The sequence below is a fragment of the Adiantum capillus-veneris genome, chromosome 4 (assembly GCF_014529385.1).
Source record: "Adiantum capillus-veneris isolate H3 chromosome 4, ASM1452938v2, whole genome shotgun sequence".
NCBI classification, from domain to species: Eukaryota; Viridiplantae; Streptophyta; class Polypodiopsida; order Polypodiales; family Pteridaceae; genus Adiantum; species Adiantum capillus-veneris.
The window spans coordinates 175,519,251-175,543,275 of NC_140934.1; the positions used below are offsets into that span (position 1 = coordinate 175,519,251).

At 45.5% G+C, this 24,025-nt stretch overlaps 1 protein-coding gene across 1 annotated transcript in view; it reads right to left on the reverse strand.

Annotated features, from left to right (window-relative positions):
* Nucleotides 1-5,591: 5,591 nt before the first annotated feature.
* LOC147460393 (putative ion channel POLLUX) overlaps nucleotides 5,592-24,025 on the reverse strand; it is a 100,923-nt gene continuing 82,489 nt past the window's right edge. Inside the window, exons 10-12 of the mRNA XM_086511476.1 lie at nucleotides 7,198-7,290; nucleotides 6,438-6,704; nucleotides 5,592-6,252 (exon numbers count right to left, since the gene is read on the reverse strand). Coding sequence (XP_086367602.1) covers nucleotides 6,043-6,252; nucleotides 6,438-6,704; nucleotides 7,198-7,290 — 570 coding nt within the window. The 3' untranslated portion in view covers nucleotides 5,592-6,042. The remainder of the gene's footprint in view (nucleotides 6,253-6,437; nucleotides 6,705-7,197; nucleotides 7,291-24,025) is intronic.

Genomic DNA, 24,025 nt, shown 5'->3' on the forward strand with positions numbered 1-24,025 from the left:
GAAAGAAGGAATCTGTCCAAGTGCCAGTGAAAGAGACGAAATCACAGAAACTGGCACGGCTAGAGCGGCTAATGGAAAGTTTCAAGGCCGAAAGAGCCCTCAAAAGAAATTTGAATGAGCTATGGAAGCCGTCTCTAGAAGCAATGTCGGGATCATCCCGAAGAGTGCATAGAGACAGATTTGACGACTATATTAAGAATTTTGAGATTCTGAATGCCACAACGGAAAATATCCCACATGTACCATTTACGGAAGCAGAAGTGGAGCAAGTCCGATGGCAACTGCTAGAGGAGCAGGAACGCCAAGAGAGAGAAAGAAAGACAAGACAGGGATTTCAAGAAAAAGCCAACAGCTCCACCGTCCAGCCCTGAGTCAAGCCCACCGTCCTCACCACCTCCTCGTAGCCCTCCACAGACGCAAGAGAAAGAGGAGCAAGACAAACCTGAAGATCAAGAAGAGTCAAAGCAAGAACAAAGCCAACAACAAGAACCAAAAGAAGAGACTGAGCCTAAAAGTGAGCAGCAAGAGCCAAATGAAGCAAGGTATAACACATATCTAGATCTACTAGCTGCCGAATATACAAAAGAAGAGGCTGTCCCAGTCGCATTTGACTTGGCAAGCACGGGGCCCAAAGAGCAAATGCAGAGCCTGCAGTTAGTGGAGCTCAAGGAGATGGCCACTAATACAGTGGACCTGCACCCACCCACCAATGATTGGGATGTGGTGATGACCAAGCTAACCGGGCTAAGAGCACAATCAATGGCCTCATAAAGTGAAATGGCAACTCTCAAAGCCACTAAAGTGCATATAAAACTTGAAGTCGACACGTTACAAAAACAAAGCCAAAGGCAGATACAGAGAGAGACAGAGCTGCAAGCCAGTCTGGCAAAAGCATTGCAAAGATGCCAAGAAATTGAAAGAGAAAATCAGGAAGCAGCTCAAAGACTGCAAGGAGCCAAAGAGGAATATAGACAACTCAGCAAGTCATTGACGAATGCAGAGACAGAAAGGGATAACCTAACCCTACAACTTGCTGAGGAGTCCAAGGAGCTTGAGGCCATGCGAAATGCCAAAGAGAAGGAAGAAATAGAGCAGGAGGCTAGCCAAGATGAGGTCCTTGAGCTCAAGGACCAGCTTAAAGTTAAAGACCAAACCATCCAACGGCTACGGGCATCTCCTGTCAGAGCTACTAGCTCGACTCACACCACTTCAGAGAGCCAGATCTATGAAGAACAAATGAAAGAGCTCCAGAAAGAGTTGACCTTAGAGAAGAAGCAAAGGTTGATGATGGCAGAAGGGTCGGTGGTTATGCAAACACGCATGGAAGAAGAGTAAAAGGCAATGCAAGACGAGCTAGAAAATATCAAGAGAAAGCTCGAGGAGGCGGAGAAGATAAACGCCGATTTGAACGACCTCCTCGTGAACATGGGAGAACAAGCTGAAGCAGAGAAACAAACATTCCAAAAGCAGATAGAAGAGCTAAGAGGCCAGCATGTGGAAGAGCAAGCAAGCACAGGGCCAGCAGCCATGGAAGGCATAGACCTAAAGAATGTGGCAGATCATGTGGACACACCCATGCAAGAGGAAATCCTTGTAGGACCCTCTCAAGAGCCACAAGATCTGACACAAGAAGAGGAACAGAAGCTGCGCAAGGCCATAAAAGCAGAAATCAGGGAAAGGGCCAAAGAAGCTTTGGAATGGGAGCAGAGGGTTTTTAAATCCATGACCATTCAGAAGATAGACGCCAGAAACCTTCGGCGTGAATCGCTACAGCCCTCTCTCCCATATCCTTTGCTAAAGTACGAAGCCGCCACAATCAGCAAGAGAATCAGAGAAGAGCCAACAGTACCACTCTACACAGCAGATATCTCCAAGCCTGAAGGGGCAAAGTTGATAGTCGACTCCCAGCCCAGGTGGAGAAACGCATGGCTGACCAAGTATCCACAGTACCTAATCCATCTGGTAGAGGCACCCAAAATCATCAGAGATAACCTAAGATTCTGCCCTCTACCAAGGATGCGGACGCGAAAGGCCCAGGAGCTACTACAAAGAAGCCAACCCACTTGGCTAAACTATCCGAGGCTGCCAGGCTGGAAGGCAGGTGAGAGAATAAGTGTTCAATATATGGTGAAAACCCTAAAGGCTTGTTTCAATACATGGTGTCCCTTCAAATTGTTCATTGGCTCGCCTGACCTTTCTTGCATTATGATGAGGAAGATTTGCATAACCCTTTTGGCAGTTTTTGAAAAGTTCAAACCGGGCAAGGCGACAAACACTATCTTCTTCTTTCAAGATACTTACAGATGTGCATACGATCTGTCTGGTCAGCCTTCCAAGGAGGTGATACATGCATTGTATCAAAGGATCATGTTTTTGCCATCCTATCACCTCCAGACCTTTGAAGAAGCTTTCTACACCGGCTTCTTCACCATCAACACTGATATATTCGGCCCAACACTACTGGATTTACATGCAGGATACGAGTCGTTGCTCAAGATGCGAGAAACCATAAGATGAAGAAGCAACTCAATAGCCATGTCCGGGACGACATGAGCAAGGAGGGGAGGAGTGTTAGAAGCTGGACACACCCTACGAACATTGACTGATCGACAGATCATCATTTTTTGTAATTATTCATTTATTAAGAAAACCTGACATTTCACCTTGTAAATATTGAGGCTTACAGAAGTTTCCAAATTGTATCCCAGTTTTGACATTTAGATTGAGTAGATGGTTAATTTGGAACTTTAGGGTTTGAGAATTGTAAGGTATTTATACCATTTTATGACCTTAATGAAAAATCTGTCATTTTAAAAAGTTTTGAAGTCGGTGAGTGAACGTACTGTGTACGAGAGAGAGTGTGAGCTTCATCTTGACGCTACGTGTGCACCGGTGGTCGGAATCGAGTGCGAAGAAGTGCAGCATGTTGCCCTCGGCGAGAGCTGCGCGCCGATACCTACATTGCACGCGTACGGTCCGGTTTTGCGAGCTCCATCTACGAGCTTCATCTGGTGATTCCGTAAGCATGCGTTGTCGAATTTTGCATTGCAGCATATCCACGCGTTCACATTGAGTAGAGCTACACATTAGGCACTTTAGATTTCGAAAACGAAGACTTGCAAATTTCAGCCACACATCCTATGTGATTTTGCACCGGGTGTTTTGGGTTGGGGTTTTGGTTCATAGACCTTAGGGAGAGCGACCTATTGGTGTTAGTAGGGTCTCCTTCAAGTTCTGTGGTGTTTCGAAATTGTTTGATGGGTGTTCGGCTCTAAAAAGCGTTGTAGGAAGTTTTCTCTTATGCACTCCTGAAGGCTTTGACTTAGACATTGGGTAAGGACCTCTGTAGGAATTAGTTAGGAGTCAGTCGAGTGTAGGTTGACACCCTATGCTTGCTTCCACGCGCCTGCGGGTCGAGCTTAGTCCTTAGCTGACAAATTTTGTTAGGTGACTTCTCGCTGTGCTGACGTCCGTCGCGGCGTATCCGTCCAACACAAAGCTTTAGTTACATCTTCATTTAGTGCATCTAATGCAAAGAAATGTTAGGACTGGGTAGCTAAGACACATTATTTTAAAAGCCAATTGTGTATGCATTGTAAAAAAATGTCATTCCTAATGGCACACCCACCTACAGGTGCATGTCTGCCATCATGTGCTCTCTCACCTAGCCCAAGGCTGCTAACATGCCTAGCTACAATAGCCTCATGTTAAAGTTATGGCAACTCAAGTGAATGGTCCAATGTGATCCCAATATTTATTTTGACTTTCGGTACTTATTTTACTTATTTGTCAAAGTTTGGGTTGGGCAATTTGCTAAGGCTAGTATATAAGCACACTTAGCCCCCATTGTATAATCACTAATTCATTGCCGAGTTGGTTGGTTCAGGAATCTCTCTCCCCCTGTCTCTCCCTCTCTCGTATTCTCCCCATTGCGCTACGCTTCCGCATTGTGGAAAGCGACAACATGAAGAAGAGAAATTGCATGTGTTGAAGAGAAGCTTACGTGACTGCGTTTTGGCTTGTGGAGCACCGGTGCTTTCAAAACGCAAAGGACATACTCTTGTGTCTTTCATGCTCACTTTGTAAAGCGCTTCAAAATGCTAGGAAGCGTCTCGGAAAGCTAGACGAACCTACGAAATTAGGAAAGCTAGAGTATGACAACATCTCAAAACGTTGTGTCTTCATGACTTCACCAGCGAAGAGACACTGTAGGGCTGCGTCCTATGTGGATTGCGTCCTATCTGACACCAAATGCAAAGCTGGAGTAGTGGTTTGGTCACTTGTGGGGCTTGCGACGCCCTTGGTCAACATGAGCCTCAACATGCTTGAAGTTGCAGCATATTGAGATGCTTCTCAAGAACAGGCTTTACGGGTTTTCAAAGGTTTGGTGGAGAAGGTGGCTCCAAAGACTGTCCTTATCAACTTTTGGCTATGGATAGTGATTGGACGAGTAGTCGGTTAGCGGCCTTGGCATGCACGGACTCCCCAAGGAAGTTGAACATCCATTGGCTTCAAGATTTGAAAGCCAAAGGGAAATGGAAGTGCACAGAAAAGGACAAAGGCAAAGACCCTTCGGCCTTTAATGACCAACACAACCAAATGGCTATGGAAAGTGGTTCGACTAGTACCCAGTTAGTGGCCTATTCAGAACTAAGGTTCTCAAGGAAAACGTCAATTTCTTTCGTTCACGATTGTGAAGCCAAATGCAAACATACGAGCTCGTTAGAGGATAGAGGCAAAGAGAAGCTTGATGAGGACGGCAACGCGAGAGCTCAATTACCTGCCTCGGTACCCACGAGATCCGAGAGTCGCCATTATAACTGCAGGAGAAAGGCAAAGGCAATCATGAGTAGAGATAACGCGGACAAAGATTTGAGAGGAGATCGGCACCACGTGGTGGTGGCCACGATGTCAGATTTCAAGCGAGCTTCAGTAAGAGAGAGACTTGTGAGCGGTAGAGGGACAAACGAAGCTCCCTACAAATGCATGTGTTGGAAACCAAGTCCGGCCTAATGTGATCCCAATATTTATTTTTGCTTTAGGTATTTACTTTACTTATTTGTCAGAGTCTCAGTAGGGCAGTTTGCTGAGGCTAGTATATAAGACACATAACCCCCATTGTATAATCACTAGTTGGTTGGTTGGTTCCATGCTCACGTCCACCACCTTTCTACCATTATGCTCGATGCTAACAGTCCCAGCCAAGCAAAGCTGCATGGTGTATCAACCTAAGAGTTGTGGCCATCTTCTTCTTCTTCTTCTTCTTCTTCTTCTTCTTCGTCTTCTTCTTTGCCGATGCCAATGTTACGGAAAAGTGTGTCTCACTTAGCCTTGAGCCGGTGAGACAAGTGGTCGGTGAAAAGGAAAAATGCCATCTAGATTTTGAAGTTTAAATATGGCTAAAATACAGTTTACTTTACAACATTTCCTCTTGAAGAGTGGCTTAAAGGGATCTTGGCTAAAGGTTGGTGCCCTCGAAAGGGAGATAAGAGCCCTTCATTTTTAACCTAGAGGTTTAGGCTAGTGATACTCCACATGCATCATTTAATATTAGTAATACAAGAAGGCACATCACAAAAATGGGCCCTTCCTACCTTTCCAAAGCAATTGTAGATTTTAAGTCCATTAGCCAAATGGAAAGAATATTCAACCTTTGTCTAAAAGAGCATAAGACATTGCTGGTCAATTTCAGAGTTCTTGATATAGGTCTACTACTCTATCCTTTAGAAAAAATTGGCCATCGAGGAGGTACATACCTGCATGGCAAACAAATATAGAGATCTGTCTACTACTACAGCCTCTGTGGAGCAGAGGATCAAGAAATTAGAGAGCTTCAAGACCATTGGTAGTGGGTGGCTTCCTTTGCTAAATGACTAATGCAGACCACATAAACCAAGGAGTCTCTTTCCCTCTGCTGAGATATCTCTTCCCTACATTCTTTAAAAATCTGCAAGCTGGACTCCCAAAAATCAAGCCACCGCGTCGTGCAAGGTTAATGGCAGGATATGGCAACAGTGGAGCATTGCCACCGTATCATGTGTTCTATCCAAGAATGATGAAAACATCTGCTATTGACCATTTCTGAGGCAATGCCTTGTTAGGAGGGTTTATGATGGCTCTTTCATGGGATGACCGACGGTAGCCAACAACTATCTCATTCCTCTGACGAGCACGCAGCATTATCTGGAAGAAACTCAGCTCCTCCTGATCGTACAGATAATATTCTGCTGATCGTATGTACAACTCATTTCCCTGTCCAAGACAAAAAGAATTTGTTCAGCATGTCAGTGCTGAAGGACCTGCAAAGGAATTTGGTGTACAACTGCCATTTGACTCCTCCATTGTAATGTATATGCAAATTCTCAAGCTCCTACTTTCATTAGTGTATTTCAAATTAGTACATTATGACAAAAGAATCTCTCCCCGAAGGCCCCTACCTCTTCTGCAAAAAGCTCTTCCAACACACGATTGATTTGCTTCTCTTCAGCAACCATCGCCAGAGCCATACTCACAAGCTCATTTGACAGCACATAGTCACCAATTTTTGAAACAGAAATCAAGTGCTTTGTTCGCGAATCTAGAATCTCACTGATGATGATTGACTTGTCTGAAGCCTGCTGCATTTCACCAATCCAAGATCCATGAATAAAGCCTGGTCGTCTTAATTGAGTTACTCTTGAGGAGCTGATAGGTAATCGCTTTGACTGAAAAACGCGAGTTATTGTGAGTACTTTGGCCCAGAAAATCCATCAGATGTTTTACTACAAAATTTGCCATCAAACACATTCAGAAAGGATATGAAAAACAAGAAGAGCCAGCAGCTGCTCAAAAGAAAATTGCACATTGGAAGTAAGGGATATGCAATCTACTGCTATGTTACGTATGATTAAAAGGGCATGCTCAAAGTTTTGTTGGGAACAAATGAGCACAGATAATTTATGATGCCTGCTAACAAACCAAGGTGTATCATATAGCCCCCGGTCAGAAAGCGGCAGAAAACTAGTGTGCGGCAGAAGTGGTTCCAATTTTCTTGTTGCATTGCGGATGTTTGAGAAACATTTACTCATCACAATTACCTATTAGTAAGGCTCAAAAGTAGCCGAGGACGAGAGCTGAGAGCCCAAATACATTTCTTTCCTTAAAATTATCTTTGGTTATCAAGCACTGAGATGGTTCTTACAAAATACAAAACCTCACCTGAATGTCTCTTATCAAAAGCAGTGTTGCCAAAGAGCGAGAATCAGCAATCACAACATTTTCTTCCAGCTTCTCGTCTGCTAGAATCAAGATCTACAAGAAGAAAAACAGTTAGATGTTCCAACAAAACCCCAGTTAAGCAGACTTCATTCTTCTTTGTAGTAAGCAAAGAGAGGTTTAACACAAAACTACAGGATGAAACTAATTTTCCTTCAGCATAAAGAGGTGGATCACTAATTTTCCTCTAGCATAAACAGGTGGATCAGTAGTAAGGTAAAGCCAACCTAATACATGAGGCTCAAGTACTAGCTATAGGTTATGGAGGATAGAAGAGACCTCCATTCATGATTAAGTACATCAAAGATACAATAATAGGAGGTGGAAAAAATAAGCAAATAAAATACATTGCCTGTAACTAATTGACCATGCTGCAGCCTCCTAGTGAAGACCATAACTGGGAGGATGAAGACCATCATGTAGCAGGGCTACAGTGTCGCTTGCACAGGACAGGCAGTTAGTTACAGTTGGTTTGGAGTTCACACTGGAAGGACTCTCGCCGCCTGGGTAGAAACACACGGCAGTGATACAGGTGGTGGTCTAGTATAGACACCGTGGCCATATCATCACCACCATAGTTTGAAGATAGACTTAGCTGGACTAGGATATTTGCTAGCCGTTGGTGGATCTTTATGATTGTATATATGTGTGATTGGTTCTGGTCGTCGGGGAATTATCTACTTTCTATGGTCTAGCATCTTGGGTCTTGAGTCTTGTGTCCAACACTGCAAACCTGGACCATATCTGGGAGGATAAAGACCATCATGTAGCAAGGCTAGTGCCACTTGCACAGGACAGGCTATTAGTTACAGTTGGTCTAGAGTTCACACTAGACGGACTCTCGCCTGGGTAGAGACACGTGGCAATAATACGGGTGGTGGTCTAGTAGACACCGTGGCCAGATCACCACCACCACAGTTTGGAGATACACTTAGCTGAACTCGGATATTTTGCTAGCCGTTGGTGGCTCTAGATGATTGTATATATGTGTGATTGGTTCTAGTCGTCGGGGAATTGTCACAAAGTGATGACGTGGCGGACAGCAGAAACCCTAATTTCCGGAAATCGCGGAGGCTATAAAAAAAATAATAATAATATTTTTTTGGGGGGGGGGGGGGGGGAAATGATGAGCAACGCGAATTTTGCTTTTTTTTTTTTTTTAAGAGAAAAAGACTCTCTAAGAGAGAGAGAGAACTTATGCTTTTTATTTTAAAAGCTTTGGGGCTCTGCTTTTGGGCATCCCTTGTAACCTTTAAATTAGTGGTGAGGGCCTCACTTCTCACAGCATCTGGACGCAGAGTCTGAGAGTGAAACCCTAACCGCTCTCTTGTACTTTGATGATTGATTAATACAAAAAGAAATACCGAAAGGGGCGCCAGTCTTTGGGGCCAATATCTCTAAGTGCGGAACTCCGCCGGGCCAGTGCAAATCTATTGTGATCTGTGAATTGTTTTGAAGTGGTTATTTGGTGCTGTCGCGGTTGATTCTTGACTTGGACCAAGTCTGTTACAGTGGTAACAGAGCACGGCCAATTTCTCTTCTACGGGAAATCCGATCCCCGAATTTTTTCCACGGCACCTATGGCTTCAGGCAATGATCAGTCGACTCCCTCTGCATCTGGAGATGCGGGCTGGGATCACAACGAAGATTCTGGCAGAGAGTATGGCCCGCCTCGGCCTACTCAAGCGGATCAAAGAGAGATGACGCGTCGTCCATTGATCGGCGATGCAACGAAGATGATGCTCAGTTTTGCCAAGGACCCGAATATGGCAAAATATATGAACCACACCTCTTTGGAAGAGGTACAGATGGAGTGGCAGAGAACCACAACACCACTCCCGAAACCCGCTCTCAAGAAACCTTCTGCCTCCAAGAAATCTACGGAGAAGGAACTGGAGAACGTGGTTGATGCACGGATTGCTCAACTTTTCGACGTGCAAAAGAAAGACAAAAAGCACGGCAAAAAGCAAAAGAAAGGTACTGACTTCCCAGGATATTTGGGTCGTCAATCGACTTTTGACAAGGCAAAGAAACAGAAGAAGCGTGTTCGATTTGAAGGAGTACCCAATTCTTCTTCTTCTTCTTCTTCTTCTTCTTCTTCTTCTTCTTCTTCTGACAGTTCTTCTAGCTCTTCAGATTCAAGCGAAGAAGACAGAAAAGGTAAAAAGCGAAGCAAGAAACAAAGCTTCGGAAAGGGCAAGAAAAAGGCAAAGAAGGCTACATCTCGCCCAAAGACTGACAGTTCTACTGAGGACTCGTCTACAGACAGCTCAGATTCCGATGACGGAAAGTTTTATGCGAACAAGAAGAATTTTTACAAAGCCAACCAGTATGACTTTCTCGAAGATAAAAGCAAGAAAGTCCGAGAGTTTAAGGATGGTGGCCACTCGATCAAGTTTGATACTTTTTCAGGATACTCAGATGCTCCGAAGGCTTTGTCTTTTATACAGCAGTTTGACATCGCTTTCGCGGGAGGACGCTATTCAGAGCACTCCAAGATTCGGAGAGCTACCTCTTACCTTAAGGGGAATGCTCGTACTTGGTGGTCCACGCTTCTTTTAACAAGAGTGCGCCAGTTAAATGACTGAAATTTAAGACGCTTTTTATTTCTTCTTGGTTTTCTCAAGAGTTTGAGCGAGATATACGAACTGCTTGGAACCATCTTCGGATGACCAAGAAAGATACAATCAATGCTTATTGTGAAAAATTCTGGAGCTCTTTTCTACCCGCCTCTTCATTCAAGAAGATCTCGTTCAGAGAACAGATTGAGCGGTTTACCTTGGGTCTACCTACAGAGATCCGAGATCACTGCTTGGAACAGAAGTCAGCTTCTATTCAGGAGTCGATGAGTCATGCGAAGCGGGGCTTTCCCATTCACTCTGGCAGTTTGACCTACCCCACAGATAAGGCCATGACACAACGAGCCGAACAGACTTCTGGGAATGAAAGTAAAAAGAAAAAGAGCAACCCAGAGAAAAAAAGATGCACGACCCAAGCTTACTCCTGAGGAGAGAGCTCGCTTCATCCGAGAGGGGAAGTGCTTTGGATGCGGGGAACATGGACATATCTCCGCGAAGTGCCCTAAAAAGGCACAGAAGGAACAGAATGATAAAGATGACCACAGGTCTGAGAGTTCGAGAGCAGCTGAGGAATGTGGCAGAAAAGGCAGATAGAAAAGCAGAACTGGTACCACATGGCGTGGGACCTGCACCGAATATAATGAATGAAAGTACAAACTTTGCCGCTTTTGGGACAAAGTGAAGGCTCAGGAAGCTCTTTTGAAGGAGCCAAGGCCACCTTCTTTTCACTTGGAATTGGCGGCTCGATTTGGAAATTACGCCCAAAAGACTGACGCCACAGGCGGAGGTAGTTCGACTGGCACCCGGATGGGATGTTGCCATTACACCGAGCATTGGCAAACTTTGTTTGCAATGACAAGGGTGTTCAGGGCACGCGAGTGACATTCTACTCGGGATCCCTTGGTACCACAAAAACTACGCCGTGGTTCACTACCGGGCCGAGAAAGCGACTTTGATAAATGAAGGGCTTAGAGATAGTACTTGATGAACTTCAGTTTCTTACTCATTCTTTTGGAAGAGAACTGAACGATGGATAAAGGTTGAATATGTTTTGACCTGATCAAAAGAACGCCAAGATTTTTCTCCACACTCATGCCGATTGCTTTTCAGAGGGCCTGAAGATCAAACCATCGATCTGATACCTAGAAGCACGCCACCGAATCGGCCACCTTACCGTGTGAGCCGAGTACAGAATGAAAAGATTATGAACCCAGTGAAAGACCTCTTGGAAAAGGGTCTTGTCCAACCTAGTACTTCACCGTATTGCTCTCCAGTGTTGTTGGTTTTGAAGAAAGACGGATCTTGGAGAATGTGCATCGATTATAGCACTCTCAACGAAATCACCATCAAGAACTGATTTCCGATTCCTAGGATCGATGATATACTCGACAGGTTGAAGGGATCCTCGTGCTTTAGCAGGATTGACTTGAAGAGTGGATATCACTAGATCAGGATAGCGCCAGGAGATGTCTACAAGACTGCTTTTCGGACGACTTTTGGGTTATTTGAGTTTTTGGTGATGCCTTTTGGCTTAACCAATGCTCCTGCGACATTTAACCGGATGATGGACAGGATTTTTCGAGAGTATAGGCTATTTGTTGGCACTTTCTTTGACGACATCATTGTTTTCTCCAAGAATGAGGCAGAACACAGAGATCATCTGCTTCAAGTCTTTCAGGCATTATGAGATCACACGTTAGTGATTAATGCAAAAAGAAAACTGAATTTTTCCTACCAGAGATACACTTTTTGGGACACATTGTGTCAGCAGCAGCAGGAGTGCAAATGGACCCGGCCAAGATAGAGACCATCCGTGATTGGCCCGATTTGAGGAATGTCCATGAAGTTAGAAGCTTCTTGGGACTGTGCTCGTACTGCAGGCGGGTCATACGAAAGTTTGCAGAGGTTGCTTCCCCTTTGCATACCTTGACTCAGAAAGGAGTACCTTTTTCATGGGGACCCACAAAGGTGACTGGCTTTCGAACATTGAAAGAGAAATTGACTACGGCACCTATTTTGACTTTGCCGGACTTGCAGAAGTCATTTGAAGTATATTGTGATGCTTGTGGTCATAGTCTGGGTGCGGTCTTGATCCAAGAAGGCCATGTCATAGCTTACGAGAGCCATTTGTCCTCTAGGCCGGAGATGACAGCACAGATCTATGAGAAAGAGCTTTTGGCGGTTATGCACGCTCTTACTCAGTGGCGGCATTACCTACTCGGAGCGGATTTTACTGTCTTTACAGACCATAAGAGTTTGCGCTACTTCTTGTCACAGAAGCAGCTTTCGAAAAGCAGATGCAGTGAGCGAACATCTTGTCACAGTTCCACTTCCAGATTGTCCATGTGCAGGGACAGAACAATGTGGTGGCAGATGCTTTGTCTCGGAAACCGTTGGTTCTAGCTATTTCCGCGATACATCATAGGAGCTTCGAGGATATGGTCGATCAGTATGCCACAGATACAGATTTTGCAGATATTTTCACACGAATACGGGATGGGGAGACGGTAGTTGGATACTCCCTTCGGGAAGGCTACTTGATGAAAAAGACTATGTTGTGCGTTACACAGCCGTTGAGGGAAAAGGTTATGACTGAATGTCACTGTCCACCTTTTACGAGTCACCGTGGCATTGCTACCACCATGAAGGGGGTAGAGAAATACTTCTTTGGGCCGAGACTCAAAAAGGATGTGGAAGAGTTTCTGCGCAGTTGCTTGGTATGCCAGAAGGTCAAGTTTGACAGGCATAAGGCACAGGGATTGTTACAGCCTTTACCCGTACCCACCCACCCCTGGAAAGTATTGCAATGGATTTCATTTTGATCTCCTGAGAACACAGAAAGATCACGATGATTTTCCGATTACATGGCACGTCTAGACGATTGTCTCCGACAGAGACCCCAGATTTATGAGTTTGTTTTGGAAGGCAATTTGGGAGAACATTGGCACGCAGTTGCAGTTCTCGTCATCGTTCCACTTGCAGACTGACGGCAATTTGAGATTGCCAATTCAATGATTTTAGATTTATTGAAGTCTTGTATCTGCGATCAGAAGACTCAATGGGAAAAGAACTTACCTTTGGTGGAATTTGCCTATAATAACACGATACACTCTTCGACGGGGAAGACGCCGTGTGAGATTGTTGAAAGTGCTGCGAAGGTTCCATCCTTCCTGAGCACGAAAGATTAGATATTTGAAGCGGATGAATATTCGCGAGACTTTGCAGGAGTCTCAAGAACGACAGAAAAAGGCAGCAGATCGCTGTCGTCGCGACTTGAAATTAAAGGAGGATGATTGGGTGCTCTTACTTTTGAGAAGGCACGTCTACGAAAGAAAAAGGGAAAGGAGAGGCTTTTTCCAAAGCTTAGTATGTGATACTAGGGACCTTTCCAGATCACTGACAAGATAAATGATGTCTCCTTTCGATTGGAACTGCCAGATACTTGGAGGATTCATAATGCATTGCATGTGAGTCTCTTGAACCCTGTTAAGGGTGATGTGCCTGATGATGGGGAGCCTGATGAACAACCCGCAGTGGAAGAAAACGAGGAGATCCTTGTTCCTGAACAGATTTTGGCACATAATGATACGAAGAAAGGTAAAGTCTGAAGGCGGTTCTTGGTTAAGTTCAAGAACTTTCCTGCATTTGATGCGAAGTGGATGGAGGAGGAGGACCTAGCAGATACTCCTCGCATTGTGAAACTTTACCTCAATGTTTTGGTTTAGCATAGTCTACTCCAAACGGAACCCAGAAACTCAGCTTGGCCGAAGATCTGGTGCAATGGGATGCACAAGAGGGGAGTCACTCCGCTCCCTTGTCAACAGATGCCTCGATTTTGATAATAAAGTCACTGATGTCTCTTTGAGCTTCAGGGATACAGAGAGCTGACAATATTCTGCTGGATGACTTTATGAAATGGAATTCCTGATTATGATACTGATTTGGTCTTGACTTCTTGTGAGTGCAAGAACTGATAGACGAAATGACTGCAGCATTTTGGTCTGATTGATCTCGAATAGACATGGTTGCAATAGGGGTTAGTCAATCGGACATCGATGAGGTCCCGATTGGACCTAGATGTGATTGCTAGCTACATTGCCGATAAATCATGGTCTAAGATCCGAATGAATGTTGAATGTCATGTGATGTCCTGCGATGTCGTGTGATGTGACTGTCGATTTTGTACATGTGCTAGATGTGTGTTCCTAGTACGTAGGTACTAACAGTCAGTGTCTGCTAAAACGGTATATGGCTTTTGTGAGTTTTGCAGGTGTAATCGCGGTCGATTACAATGCTTTCAAGAGGGGGGTATGTCACAAAGTGAGGACGTGGCGGATAGCAAAAACCCTAATTTCTGCCAAAAACCCTAATTTCTGCCAGAAACCCTAATTTCCGGAAATCGCGGAGGCTCTAAAAAAAAAAATCTTTTTTTTTTTTTGGGAAATGATGAGCGACGCGAATTTTGCTTTTTTTTTTAAAAAAAAAAGAGAAAAAGACTCTCTAAGAGAGAGAGAACTGATGCTTTTTATTTTAAAAGCTTTTGGGGCTCTGCTTTTGGGCATCCCTTGTAACCTTTAAATTAGTGGTGAGGGCCTCACTTCTCAGAGCATCTGGACGCAGAGTCTGAGAGTGAAACCCTAACCGCTCTCTTGTACTTTGATGATTGATTAATACAAAAAGAAATACCGAAAGGGGCGCCAGTCTTTGGGGCCAATATCTCTAGGCGCGGAACTCCGCCAGGCCAGTGCAAATCTATTGTGATCTGTGAATTGTTTTGAAGTGGTTATTTGGTTCTGTCGCGGTTGATTCTTGACTTGGAGTGTCCAAGTCTGTTACAGGAATTATTTACTTTCTATAGTCTAGCGTCTTGGGTTTTAAGTCTTGTGTGATTGGTTCCAATCGTCGGGGAATTATCTACTTTCTATAGTATAGCGTCTTGGGTCTTGAGTCTTGTGTGATTGGTTCTAGTCGTCGGGGAATTATCTACTTTCTATAGTCTAGCGTCTTGGGTCTTGAGTCTTGTGTCCAACACCGCAAATCTGCACTCTCTCCGCATATTGGAGCGTCGACACCCCCATTGTACCTTTGAGTCTTGGGCTTGGAGCTGTGTGCGCTGCCAGCTAGAGTCTGTACACGTTCCATGAGTTAGTCGAGTTCCATGGTGTTGTGAGTCGATTGTTGTGTCTTCAGTTTCTAGCCCATTGCTGTGTTGTGTTTTCTTTTTGTTGGAGTGAGGTTTCAGCCATATTGCACTGAGAAGCACCCACTATAGAGAGCAGCGAGACACTTTTTCTACTACAAGTGCTCTCATTTTTGGCACATCCGGTGGGACCTCAACTAAAGTCTCACTCCGTTGAGCGTACAGGTCGAGGAGCTAGCTGGTTTAAGCACCTTGCCTATGCCAGTCAGCTGGTCTACATTGGTCCGGTCCAGCTTGGTCTAGCTGATCTAGTCCACATTAGTCCTCGACCAACTGGTCTAGTCACTTGTCCCGCTCTAGCTGAGTGGTCTAGTCACTTGTCCCGGTCTAGCTGAGCGGTCTAGTCACTCGTCCCTATCTAGCAGGAGTGGTCTAGCCGAGTCTAGTCTGATCTAGTCGGGTTTGGGCTAGTGCATCCAGCTAGTTCAAGGGTCTCTGTTCCCAGAGCTGGGTGGGTTTGTTGCTACTGCATGACACATATCAGGCAGTCTAAAGATCGACAAAGCCCACTATTGAACCTTGTTAAATACTACCATTGAAGGCGCCAACCTTTCTTGCCAAGTAGAAGTCCACCAGCCCCGCTACCCCTACCCTCCCACGCATCTATCTCACTCCCTCAACCAGCTCTTCCCCTCCCAAGTCACCTTCCCCGATATCCTTCTCACCAACTGTGTTACACCAAGCTCTAGAGCAATAGGCTCCTAAGCAGGCATCCATGGAGGAGCTAACAAGCGTTCTGGCTAAGGTGAACATAAAGTTTCTAACTTTCAAAGGACTCTCCACAGAGGATGCAGACGACCATGCTAGAAGATTTGTCTCCCTCTGCAGGGGTTGTGGCCTCAACAGAGAAGACTCCTATCTAGTACTCTTCCCGTCAACCTTGGATGACTTAACAGACAAATGGTACAATCAGTTCACAAAGAACCACTTCACAACCTGGACAGCACTACGACAGCAGTTCTGTGAAGCCTTCAAGTCAGGTGACTTTCAAGAGAAGGTTTTGGATGAGTCAAACCTAGTGCTCCAGCCAAATGAGACTTTTACATATCTCATGACAAGGACAAAGTCTCAAGCTTCCCCAGAAACCAGGAGAATTCATGGTCAAGAAGTGGGTGCAGAAGGCTCTTTCAAAGACTTCTCAGCAAATACTCCGAGAGAGTCTCCGACCTGAAGCCACTCTAGAGGAGTTTGTCACTCCTGCTACTAGGATCGAAGGGGTAGGGAAGTTATTCAACAACTCTCCTCGGGTAGAGACTGTCTCACTACTCTAGGAAAATCCATCTGACCTCTTGACTTCTTTACTCAAGGAACTGGAAGCACTAAAGTTACAACGAGCTCTTCAAGAGGAGAGATCCTTCTCTTTGTGACAGGAGAAGCCTCCACACCAAGAGGCTTTGGATCAAATCAAGCGTGAGCTAGAAGAGCTCAAGGCTCAGCAAGAGACTAAGCCTATAGTGTGGTGTAGCTCGTGTCACTCCCGAACACCCTCCACAGGAATGCCCGCTTCGAACAGCTTACAGTCATTTTTGTGAAAAGCGTGGACATGACGACAAAGATTGCTATTATCTGAAGGGATTGCCGGCAATTACAACAGAGCCTCGCCCCTACGCTTCAACAAAGCTTGGCACCTATTCAAGAGGGGTTGGCACTTGCATCCAATATGGTTTCCCCTATGGCCATCCAAACCACATGCCACATTTACTGACTACAGCTCCTATGCAAGGAATGCAAAGCACTTTTCCATCTCAGAGCTTTTATCATGCTAATGCTCCCTCAGCCCCTCGGAGCTTCTACACCTCAGCCTCCACCTCCATGCAAAAGGAGCAACGACCACCTTATCCCCTGTCTCACCCGTCCAATCAGCCCATTTTGTGTTGCAGATGCGGATAATATGGACATTACCAAAGCAAATGTCCCATGCTCGAAGGGTCTCCTCTTTGCCATCATTGCCCTAAGGCTCAGAATCACTACAATAAGCCCTGTCCAAAATAATGCGCATCTACATTTTCGAGTCCAAGTCAGAGCCAACCTGAATTCACCTTTCTCAAAATCAATCTGATAGCAGTTAGCATCATCCCTCAACCGTCACCTTCTACTGATGTGATAGCCCCTCATGACAAGTTTGAGCACATAGAGCAGCCCACCGATGTCCTCACTCAGACCCAGAGGGCAGCCCTCAGTCTCAGCTTTCCAACGAGTTCGACTCTTCCACCCACTATCTCACCAGTGAATACCCCATTTCTAGCAGCCAACAAGCCATCCCCTAGTGCCAAGAAAGGATCTTCATCTTTGCTCTCCAATATTGATGAGGATTTCTTGGAAGCAGTAGCTGACCTATAGCAGATTAAAGTACCAAAGAAAACACTAGTAGAGAAAGAAAAGCTTACTCATGAGACCATCTTGAAGGACACTTTCCAACAAATTTCGCTCTATGACATGCTTCAACTAGATGCGAGTTTTCGGAGTGATACCCTTGCTGTTATTCAATCACTACCCAGGCACAGGTCCTAGTTGTGGGCACCTTCATGTGGAACCATCAGAGTCCTATCTGATATCCTACCGCGCTGCTCCCTTCACTGATAATAGAAGCCCTCGTCTCACCATGTCCATCTTGGGGCAGCAATTCTCAGGAGTGATAGTGGATGGTGGATCTCGCATCAACCTAATGCCTGAGTTCACTATGTTGGCATTAGGTCTACAACCTACCCGACCCGCCTCCTTCACAGTGATAGCAGTTTTTTGGCTATTGAAAATTACCATAGTGAGCTACCTCACCCTATCAAATCACTCACACACTGTGGTTATCCTCATCCTTTCACTGTACATAGGTGTGTGTGTGTGAGTAAAATCCCTCAATTAGCTAGTCACTGTGCTAGTTGAGCCAAAAAAATAAATAAAATAAAAAAGAAATGTATATTATGACATTTTTGTATGTAAATATTTCATTACATATAGCGTCTAAATATAGGGATTTTTTATTATAATTATTATGATATTTTATTTAAATATTTATACCTAGATGTGTTTTATTAAACCTATGTACGCCTTTTTTCATCCTCTTGCACCATAAGTACATTTTTTGCCAATGTGTATATCCTCTAATCTCATATTTTTCTTTTATACAAATCACCTCCACATTTTTATCCTCACCCTTGTGAAAACAAAAAAAAAACTGCTCCTACTCCCTTGGTCACTTTTATTATATAATTCTCATTTACTTGCATACTTTTCCTCTTTCACCCAAAATAATATAAAAGAGGGACCATATCATATGATTCCAATATCTTTTTCCCTATCGATAATATTGCCATATTTTATTAATTATGTACTCATTATTCTAACAACATGTGCTCATTGAGCTAAAATCCATGAATAGTCCATACACTAATCCCACCATGTATATATTTCTTTATTCACCAATAATCCTCCTCCATGTATGTGTATAGATAACTTGGATGCTTTGTATCATGACATGACAAAGAAGAGGCTTACTCTTGGATGCATTGTGCAAATTCAACAAAGGAGGGGGCCACTAAAGACCTTTGCAAGCATAAAAAATCGGCTTTTTGGTGAGATTTTTGGCGTCTATCTCTGCTCAGAATTTAAAGAAATGACAAACACACAAAATATAGCCCACGAGCTGAATAATCACCTTAAATTTTTTCATAATTTTTGGAGCTACCATTGGTGAGATATGAATTTTATGGTGGACCACAGTTTGACCACTTGTAGCAGGGCTACAGTGTCACTTCACAGAACAGGCAATTGGACAATTAGCTACAGTTGGTCTGGTTCACACTGGACGCACCCTTTGGGCTGGGAGTGACACGTGGTAGGGTACCTACGGTGGTCTAGTGGACATCGTGGCCAAGTCACCACCACCACTCAGTTTGGAGATAGACTTAGCTGGCTGGACATTTATGGGCCGTTGGTGGCTCTTATGGTTGTACATATGAGTAGTCGTTTTTGGGGCAGTTCTATCTTATCTTGCACGTGGTCGTCTAGCGGAAGTCTTACACAGAGCACTGCTTCACCATCCCTGCACATCTGAGCCTCGACACCCCATTTGTACCTGTGAGTCCTGGGCTGGAGCTGAGTGTGCTGCCACGCTAGAGTCTGTACATGGTTCTTTCAGCTAGTCGAGTCTACATGTTCTGGTCCACTGTTGTGTCTCTGTTGTTATCCATTGTTTCTGTGTTGTTATCCGTTGTTTCTGTGTTTCATTCTGTTTCAGAGAGTTTTCATTTGTTTGAGTGAGATTGTCACGCACATTGCACTGAGGGGCACCCACACTGTAGAGAGCACGACACATTATCCGCGCTACAGGTGCTCTCATTTTGGCGATCACGGTGGGACCTCAACTGAAGTCTCACTCTGTTGAGTAGCTGGTTTCTTCGCTTCGCCTGTGCAGTCTAAGTCTCTCGCCTTGCTGGTCTGGTCCCCTCTCACCCTTGTCCAACTTGCCCTCGTCTCTGATCTAGACCCCCTCGACCCTGGTCTAGCTGGTCTAGTCACTTGTCTGGTCTAGACCTTGGTCTAGTCCTCCTCGTCCCTGGTCCAGCTGGTCTAGACACTCGTCTGGTCTAGTAGAGTCTAGACCAGTCTTCAGCCAGTTCAAGCTTTTCTTGCCCAAAGCTTGGTTGGTTTGGAGGTCACTGCATGACACATACAAGGAGGTCAGTTGAGCGTCAAATCCCACTACTGAGTCCTCTGAAGTACTCACAGAAGACGACCTTTGACACCTTGTAGAAATCCTTCAACCTCATCACCTATACCTCCACATATCACATCACCCATTCCTTCATCAGGTTCTCCATCTTCCCGATCACCTTCTCCAGAAAAGCTCTCACCCGTTCCTTCGTCATCAAGTTCCCCATCTTCGCGATCACCTTCTCCAGAAAAGCTCTCTCTTATTCTGCTACAGCAAGCTATTGTGCAACAGACTCAGCAAGGAATCATGGAGCCACTAGCTAGTGTTTTGGCCAAGGTGAACATCAAGTTCCCTACCTTCAAAGGGCTGTCTTCAAAAGATACTGACGACCATGCAAGAAGATTTGTATCTCTCTGTAGGGGACGTGGGCTGAACAGAGAAGATGCTTACTTGGTACTATTTCCATCCACCCTGGATGGCCTAGCAGATAAATGGTACAGCCAATTTGCAGAGAACCATTTTGCAACTTGGGCAGCCTTAAGACAGCAGTTCTGTGCAGCTTTCAGGCCGGGTGACTACCAAGAGAAGGTGTTGGATGAGTTGGCCAACATGGTGCTCAAGCCTGAGGAGACTTTTGCGAAGCTTATGACGAAAACTAAGTCGCTGGTGGCCAAGCTTCCCCAACAACCCGGTGAATTCATGGTTAAAAAGTGGGTGGAGAAGGCGCTTCCCAAAACTTCTCAGCAAAAACTCCGAGAGAGTCTCCGACCCGACGCCACTCTCGACGAGTTCATCGCAGCTGCTACTAGAATAGAGGGAGCTAGGAAGCTCTTCAACAACTCTCCTCAAATATATACTCCCTCTGTGTTCTCGGAAGGTAGTCCTACTGATCCTTTAACTTCTTTACGTAGGGAACTGGAAGCCCTAAAGCTACAACGAGCTCTTCAAGAGCAGAGGTCATTCTCTCTTAGTCAAGAGAAGCCTACACATAATGAGGCATTGGAACAGATTAAGCGCGAGTTAGAAGAGTTCAAGTGTCAGCAAGAGACTAAGGCTATGGTTTGGTGTAGCTCATGCCGCTCTCCAGGGCACCCACCACAAGAATGCCCCCTTCGGGTTTACTGCCACTTCTGTGAAAAATCTGGACATGAGGATAAGGATTGTTACTACCTCAAGGGATTGCGTCATATATAGCAAAATCTTGGTCCTTCTCTCCAACAAGGGCTAGCACCTGCATCCAACATGGTCTCACCCTACGGCCATCAAAACCAGTTGCCTCCTCTGGTGACAACACCCCCTATGCAGCAAGGTATGCACAACAACTTTGCACCCCACATATCATGCCAGTACTCCCTCAGTTCCCCAAAGTTTCTACACCTCAGCCTCAAATTCCATGCAGCAACCACCTCGTCCCCCATTTCGTCCTTCCAATCGGCCCATACTCTGCTACAGATGCGGAGAATATGGGCATTATCACAGCAAGTGTCCTTTACCCGAGGGGTCCCCTCCTTGTCGTCATTGCCCTGATTCGAAGGATCACTACAGTAAAGATTGTCCCAAGCAAAGGGCATCAACGTCTTCAAGCTCGACTCAGAACCAGCCCGAATAAACCTTTCCGAAGATAAATTTGATTACTGTGAACACCGTGCCTCAACCTTCACCTGCTACTCATGTGGTTAAGCCTCTGCAAGTGGAGGAGCCTGCTGGTGTCCTTACTCGGGCACAAAGAGCAGCTCTTGGTCTCACTCTACCCACAGGACCACCTCGCCAGTCTCCACTTCCTCACTCTGGTCTACCTGACCCAAAGGACAAGTCCTTCCCAATTGCTCAGAGCAAACCAACTTCCTTGTTATCTGACATTGATGGAGCCTTCTTAGAAGCAGTGGCTAACTTGGAACAGATTAAGGTCACAAAAGGAGCCCAGTTCGAAGGCGCCAAGCCCATAGCAGAAGCCATCTTGAAAAATACTTTTCATAATGTGTCACTATACGACATGCTAAGGCTCGATGCAACACTTAGAAGTGACACCCTGTCAATCATTCAGTCTCTATACCCGGGGGACTGACCTAGTGGCGGGCACCTCCCTGTACAGCCCTCAGAGTCCTATTTGATTTCCTATCCATCTGCTCCCCTCACCAATTATAAAAGTCCTCGCCTCACTGTATCTATTCTTGGGCACCAGCTATCCGGCATCATCGTTGATGGAGAATCTGGAATCAATTTGATGCCCGAATTCACTATGATGGCCTTAGGTCTAAAGCCTACCCGACCTGCTCCTTTCACTGTTACATTGGCTGATCAGAGAACAGTCTACCCAGTGGGCATAGTCGACCAGGTGCCTCTGAAGGTACAAGATTTCACTTTTAACTTGGATTTTGTGGTAGTTAATCTTCCCCAGGTAGAGAGAGGTTATCCCTTGCTGATTGGTAGGCCATGGCTGCGACATACGAAAGCACTTCACCACTGGGGAACCGACGCCATGTGGATACATACTCCTGGCTCTCCAATGCAACAAATTCGTCCTGAAGGAGGTATGGATCCGGTCGTTCAGCATAGCTCTTTGTCAGTAGAGTCCAACCCTGACTTGGAGCAGCCGGTCCCTCCCGATGGGTCCGATGAAGACTTACTGCAGTGGTTAGAAGCCACCTCTTCGATGCAGAGCTTCCATCAGGTTGGTTGCAGGAAGAGTATGCTGATTTCAACATTGATCAGACGCCGGCTCATAATGGCCAAAGGCTAACAGAGGCGGCACAGTCTTCTCCCCCTGACGCAGCCTCGACCACTGCACCGCCTGACCGAGCCAAAGAGGTCAACCTAGGCAGCCCTGACAACCATCAGCCCATCTTATTAGCCAATTGGTTATGGGATCACCCCGCTCTACTCGACCTGGTAATCTCCTTCGTGCGCTCTTTCAAAGATGTGTTTGCCTGGTCTTACCACGACTTCGAAGGAATCCCAGCAGAGATAGGAGTCCACACAATTCCTCCGGTTGAGGGAGCCAAGCCGGTCAGAGGACGGGCTTACAAACTGAATCCCAAGTATGCAGAAACAGTCAAAATCGAGTTGGAAAAAATGCAAGAAGCAGGTATTATTGTACCAGTAGAGCACTCAGAATGGTTGTCTCCTATGGTTATTGCCCCAAAGAAGCAGTCCAACAAAATTCGAGTTTGTGTCGACTATCGGGCTCTGAATAAGGTCACAATCCCGGATGGATTTCCGACACCTTTCACTGAGAGAGTCCTCGAAGATGTCGCTGGCCATGTACTGTATAGTTTTATGGACGGGTTCAGCGGCTACAATCAGTTAGGAATACATCCTGACGACCAAATCAAAACAGCTTTTGTGACTCCCTGGGGTATTTTCATCTACACTAGAATGTCTTTTGGGCTTAAAAATCCACCGCCTTCTTTCAATCGCATAGTATATCTCATCTTTTGTCCTCTGCTTACTGATCACCTTCGCATATTCATGGACGACTTTTCCACCTTCTCGGGTGCTCAATGTTCGACCCCAGTAGAAACTCTAAAGGAGCATCTTGCTCAACTCTCTGCAGTCTTCCTCAGGTGCAGAGAGGCACGTTTGAAGCTCAATCCGAACAAATGTCATTTTTTGGTCACAGAGGGCACACTGTTGGGCCATGTGGTGTCTGCTCAAGGTTTGGCACCTGACCCAGAGAAGATAGTGGCAATCTTGAAGTTACCTCCTCCCATAAATCCCAAAGGTGTTCAGAGCTTTGTGGGCCACACCGGCTATCATCGCAGGTTTATACGTATGTATGCACAGGTGGCTTAACCATTGACCCGCCTCACCAGTGCTCCTGTTCCCTTCCGGTGGTCAACACCTGAGGCCGAAGCATTTGCATACCTCAAAAAACGTCTCACTGAAGCGCCTATTCTAGTTGCCCCGGATTGGGCCCTACATTTTCATGTGCATACAGATGCCAGTCTGCTGGCTGTGGGTGTTGTGCTGACTCAGCCTAGCAAAGAGTTCAAACTGGATCGCCCTGTACATTATGCAAGTCGCCTGCTCACCGAAGCAGAGCGAAACTATAGCACCACAGAGACGGAAGGATTGGCTATAGTGTATGCTCTACACAAATTTCGTCACTATTTGCTAGGAGTCCACTTCACAGTTATCATTGATCACCATGCCTTGCGCTATCTGCTTAATAAGCCACAGGTTGCAGGTCGAGTATGGCGATGGCTCCTCCTATTCCACGAGTTTGATTTTGAAGTGGTACTCCGTCCTGGTAAGCATCATGTAATGGCTGACCACCTCTCTCGCATTTACACATGCGAAGAAGCTACCGGGGTGCGGATGACTTTCCAGATAGCAGTCTTT